The sequence below is a fragment of the Sardina pilchardus genome, chromosome 11 (genome assembly GCF_963854185.1).
Source record: "Sardina pilchardus chromosome 11, fSarPil1.1, whole genome shotgun sequence".
Taxonomy (NCBI): domain Eukaryota; kingdom Metazoa; phylum Chordata; class Actinopteri; order Clupeiformes; family Clupeidae; genus Sardina; species Sardina pilchardus.
This window is the reverse complement of record NC_085004.1, coordinates 27,745,753-27,751,718: the sequence shown is the minus strand read 5'-3', so window position 1 is coordinate 27,751,718 and position 5,966 is coordinate 27,745,753. Positions and strand designations below refer to the sequence as shown.

Below are 5,966 nucleotides of genomic sequence, written 5' to 3'. Positions count from 1 at the left end.
ATGTGAAGAGTAGATGAAATATAAACTGATGTGAGGAGAAGGATTAAAACCACAGAGAAAGTAAGAAATGTATGTACAAGGGAATAATCTCAGTCCGCTTACACATACTGTACCTCTTCACAGAACAGGAAGTAGATATGCTTTATGTGAGGAGAAATATTTTCTGTGAGGGGGAAGGTGTCTACTCAGAAATTCACACAGTAGACTGATGATCGAAGACAGTGGTGTGTGATCGAATCATAAAACAACACATCCACCATCATAGGACTGAAATATGCCAATGCTTTTTCTTGCGCACACAGAGCACACATTTTTTGTGCATTGAACATGATTTCAAATATTCACACAGCACATATGAACCATACTGGGTAAATACACTGGGTAAACAGCATTGATTTTTGTGTGGGAGGATCTTACTGTGAACCCTATATCCATGAGAAAGATAGTCATTGATCTGTGAGAGAACACATAAATGTGCCCCCTGTCCCACACACACATTTGCACCTGCATTTCATTACTGCAATAAAATTGTGTGATTGACTACTGCTGAATGACCACACAAGTACTTTGATTTCATCTTTTTGGCCTTACTGGGTATTCAAATGTAGCCAGGCATACCTTTGAGATACGAGTCTGGCACATGACAATACACTAATGTTTCCCTCAGACACAAAACAAGATAGAGGGGGATGAGTTTGCAAAATTAAAATTGCAATCGGAAGAATGTGCCAATTTATATACAGCAAAGGTAGGCCCACATAGTGTACACTGTTTCCCGACTGCTGATGCCATTTATTATGTAAGGGATAATGCCACAGCGAGCCATGACACAGCGTTCTGTTCACAGAAAGAAATGCAGGTTCGAAGTGAAATTGAGATTTCCATTGCCTGTATAATTATTTTTTGCTGTGAATATAGTTATACCTCGTTATACTTCTTATATATATACAGTATAGTTATACTTAATAATTTTTATATATATATTAATATGTACAGTATATATATATTAGATTTTTCTTAAAATATCCTAATTGTTTGTGGATAAATGTTACTTCAAATTAACTCACTTGCTACATTCCATTCCATTACTGCCAATCCATCATGGACTCTGTGGGCTTCTCCCTTGACTGTTTGCCTCCACTTCCCCCACATACTTTCCCCATATTCACTGCGAGCTTCTCTATACGATACGATAATTTCCCTACTGTGTGACAGAAAGTGTCATGGTTATGACAAACGTCTGCTACGGGGCCATAACATGAGATACAAGGCAATGGAGCCTTTCATACATTGTTGTGTTTCTACAACAATAAAGAATGGACAAATAGAGTCTTTAAATGCTTCAAATGTATACACTGTAGTTATGCACCATCAAAGTGACGCCAAAATGAATAGGGGGTCAATAGAATGCTGCAGATGAAGCCTTATCAGCCTTAGGGCCTCCTATAGGGGCTACACTTTCCAGATGTTCGCTTACTCCCTCCCTGGTTCCATCTCTCCTGTTGCCAAGCAGGCATATCCCAGGATTCACCTTTGCTTTGAAACATCACTATATGACTTAGCCTATGTCATGTAACTCGCTAAAAGCAATGTTGCTATGTTCTGAACGTCTAGGCCTATATTTTACAGCTCTGATGCAACGACAGTTCATTTAAACTTCACAATGAGTTTGGCAAAATTAAACTACAAAATGAGTTTGTATTATATATTATATTATATTATATTATATTAATATATTAGATATTATATTATAGTGTGATAGAGCTGAAAACTGGAGCTACTTCATGGGTGGGGAATGACAATGGGAAATTCAACCAAGCAGTGGTACGACAGTTTGTAAAGGTTGGGCGAAGTAAGAAATAAAGATAGGAATACCTGATCAATTTGATTTGATCAAAATGATTGCAAAGTTAACACGAAGTCAATGTCTGTTATGATATTAGAGTTGTAAACGTTTCCCAAACATGAGAACCCAGACTCTCTTCGCAAAGTGAATGGGTCTGGTATTACCAGGCAAATTCAACTGTAGGCTCATACCTTTGAGTCTTTGCATGTGTGCATGTCTGTGTGTGCGCCAATGTGTGCGGCGTGGCAGTCTCACAACAATTCATCAGAGTTGGTCAGCAGTCTCTGCTCTCCTCTCTCTCCTTCCTCCCTTTGCCCCTGCGTTGGGCTCGCGTCTCGCTCTGTCTGTCCCTCTCCGCCACCCGTCCCCGGCAGCCGCCTGCAGCTGAGCGTGGTGACGTGGGTGGTGCTCTCCATCTCCACGGTGACGGCTGGCCTGCGCCTGCGCAGCGGCAGCGAGAAGAGGCCGTAGGTGAGCGGGTCCAGGCAGGCGTTGAGCAGGCCGAACAGGAACAGGAGGTGGGTCAGCGAGTCGGGCATGGTCTTCACCAGGCCCTCCGGGCTGAACCAGTACCACAGGCCCAGCAGGTAGTAGGGCGTCCAGCACACGATGAAGGAGCCGACGATGACGATGCTCATCTTCAGCGTGCGCATGCGAGCCTTGGGGATGATGTTGTTGTTGGAGCGACGCAAGCGGATCTCATTGGCTGATGCTGGGGGAGACACAAACAGTGCAAATTCCTGTCTGATGTCTGTCTGCAAGTCTCACAGAAATGGACTCGTCTTTGCATAGCAGACACGGAGCATGTACAGTACGTCAGCATTCTGAAAACATTCCTTTCTCCAACATGTCTCTTCTTTAGTTGTATTGTCCTAGTTCCGATAATAGCTCTATCAACAATGTGCCTGGACTACTGCTATGCAAACACATGACCCTGTACTGTCTAAAGAACTCCTCTAAAGCCACCGCTCATTTATCCCTTTCCAAAGCCCTCAGTACAGCCATGGTCAATGGCCAGTATCTGCTACTTTCAGAATAGTGTGTGCTAGCCTGTTAGGCTGGCTTTTTAGATATGGTCAAAGATCCTTCATTACTGACAAGATAGAGCAACATAATGCATCTCTATGGAAGCAAAATTCGAACATTTCCTGTCTGCTTAAAGAGGCGTGTCGCAAAGACGTCACAGTGGGATATCGATCTCTGTCAGATTGGCAAGCAGTTCAGTTCGAATAACGCTACTTTCTAGGTCTGCTTAAAGGGGGATTTCGCCCCCCCCCCCCTCCCCTTTGCGAACACAGAACGCGGAAATGGACGAACGTTTGCACCTCTCGCTCCGCTTTAACCCTCTCTGATATGGTTCAACACAAGGTCAAAGTAGGTAATTTTTGGTCAGTTGTGTACATTTATGCAATTGGTCAAAAGTTTTGAAACACCTAATCTTTTATGACTTTTTTTTGGTTAAACTATTGTTACATTGTAGAGCAAAACTGAACACTGAACACAGTGAATTAACAGACATGGCATAAGGGTAAAGTAGTAAACAAAAAAAAGTAAATAAAGCCGTTTGTTTACATGTTTGATGTTTTAGGCTCTTCAAGGCAGCCAACTTTTGTTACTGTATGATTCACACATTCCCTCAACCACCTTGCTATTAGACACTGGGAATGATTTTCAAAAAGCCCTGAAGGATTTCCCATACATGTTGTATGTGAACTTTTTTGCTTACTACATAACACCTAAAAGAGTAGGGGTTTCAAAACCTTTGACCGTAGTGTACTCCTTTACTAGACCCACTTATAAACAAACCAGGTATAGGTTTATTGTGTACTGCTGTCATATACTGCTCTCTTTCTTGAAATACCCTTCTATGTCAGTCTTTATCTTTTCCACTGGTCCCTGGGCCATATCTTTGGCACTCCTGGTTTAGAACCATTTTGTACTGCCACTTTTGAACTGTCCACTAAATCTTATCCACTGCGGAGCAAGCAACAGCTTTACAGTGAGATTTGGGGCATGCCACTCACAGCTGTTTCCCAGCATGCCGCGGGAGATCTCCAGCAAGATGCGCGTGTAGCAGCTGACCATGATGAGCAGCGGCAGCAGGAAGAGGAAGCAGAACGTGAACATGTTGTAAAGCGTCTCCTGCCATCGCTGCTGGAAGGTGCCGAGCGTCAAGCACTGCGTAAAGTGTGCCGGGGATGTGATGGTCACCTGATGAAAGATGAACGCCTGGAGCAGGGAGAGAGGGGAGAGGTTGTGTTGGAGAGGAGGTCATCGGGGTTAGTCAGTTGTCTTCTTCAGTTAGGCTGACATTGAACTTGTGTGTGAGTGTGGGAGAGGAGAGGAGATCTTGAGAGCCGCCTTCTACAGAGGGAGGCTTGGTACATAATTATTTAATTTGAATACATATACACCTAATTGTATGAATGTTTTTTTTTTTATTGTAAAGCTGCTATTGATTTAATTGGCCTTTGTATGATGTAATTCTGTTCATAACATGTGTTGAAAAGAAGTGATGAACTGTTTTAATTGAATTATTGTATGGGATGACACTGTACCATCAATGGTTGATTGTGCGGGTGTATGTGAGGGTGTGGGTATATCACTGAGGTTATAACGCACATTCACTTGAGCAAAAGTGGAAGGTACTAAGCCGAAACACGTCTGTGTAATGATGTTTGTATGCAAAATGCAGCCTATTTCCTCTTTGAGTGTGACTGAATGTATTTATGGTTGTGGTATTTGGCAGACACTTTTGTCCAAATAAAAGCACCTTACAGCAGATTAGTTAAATATAATAGGCTAGTTCCAAATAAAGTAGAAAAGCACTTTAAGCAAATCATAGTAATAATAACATCAAATATCAACAATGAAAATCATGAGTTTTCATATCAACAGAATCCACAAGCATAGAAAATCATATGTCTGTAAAATAATGAATTGTGTGCAAAGTGAAAAGATGCCTTCTTATTTAGAAGTCCCATCTGATAAAGGGGTTCTGTATGGCAAGAATAGTAGGCTATACGGAAACGACACCCAAAGCAAGACAAATGAATGAACATGCAACAGGCATCGAAAAGTGAAACATGATGCGCTTGGTTAGCTCTGTCTCACCTGAGGCAGCGATAGAACAACACTTAATGTCCATGCCACCGTCAGCTGGATTGTGTTTCTCCTCCTGGCTTTGTTGATGGCTAATGGATTCAGTATGGCAGACTGTCTGTCCAGACTTATCACCACGGTGACAAACGCGCAGGAGTACATAGCCATCAGCTTGAGAAACATCAACAGTCGACACGCAAAGTCTCCGGCCAGCCACTGCACCGTCAAATTCCACGCAGCATCCAGCGGCATGACGATGAACGTCACCAGCAGGTCTGCCACGCTCAGGTTCAACATTAGCAGGCGCACGTGCGACTTGCGACGGCCGCCGTAGGCACTGCAGAGCACCGCGAGGTTGCAGATTCCAGAGACGGCGCACAGGATGAAGGTGATGGTGACACGAACTTTTGCCGCGGTGCTGAAGGTGGGCAAAGTGAGCTGTGTGCCCAGGCTGCGGTTACAGGTGTGTGAGGGGAAATCGCAGCTCATGTTCCACTCCGAGTCATACGTCTGGTGCAACAAAGGCATAGGCATCTGGTAGATCCTTAGGCTATCTGGTTGACTTCTTTGGAAACGTTTGTCTGATGTTCTGTGCTTGTTCTTTGCGATACGGATATACTAAAGCAACTATGCGTTTGAAAGAATGCCTGATTTACCCGCAGAGGATGAGCCCCTTGTTGGCTACTTCAACACACAACTGAAAATGAACAGCTGCAAATGTAAACTTTGAAGGCAAAATTACATCGCTGGGAAACTGGAATATGGAAGTTGGCGATTTTATAGTAAACCATCTATACATTTCCGGAAGTAATCTCTTGCGACTGATTATTTTATCATTCAGTGGATATATTAAAAAAATCCGCGCCTGTATGAAGTAATCCGTGCGTAAATCCATTTTGTAGCCATCACTGAGCGCGACATTAAAGTTCAGATTTTTCAGATTTAACTCTCTAGTTGAAACTTTTTAGTCATATGACTTGGATAATCCTCTGTAGATTGTCAAAAGAAATGAAGATAT

The 5,966-nt window shown here is 42.9% G+C and overlaps 1 protein-coding gene across 1 annotated transcript; it reads right to left on the bottom strand.

Moving 5' to 3' along the window:
• Window positions 1-2,097: 2,097 nt before the first annotated feature.
• LOC134095303 (putative gonadotropin-releasing hormone II receptor) lies at window positions 2,098-5,482 on the bottom strand. Its single transcript, XM_062548753.1, has 3 exons — window positions 4,961-5,482; window positions 3,871-4,075; window positions 2,098-2,558 (listed from the first exon to the last, which is right to left on the bottom strand). The coding sequence occupies exons 1-3, from the start codon at window positions 5,480-5,482 to the stop codon at window positions 2,098-2,100; spliced, it is 1,188 nt and encodes a 395-aa protein (XP_062404737.1).
• Window positions 5,483-5,966: the final 484 nt, after the last annotated feature.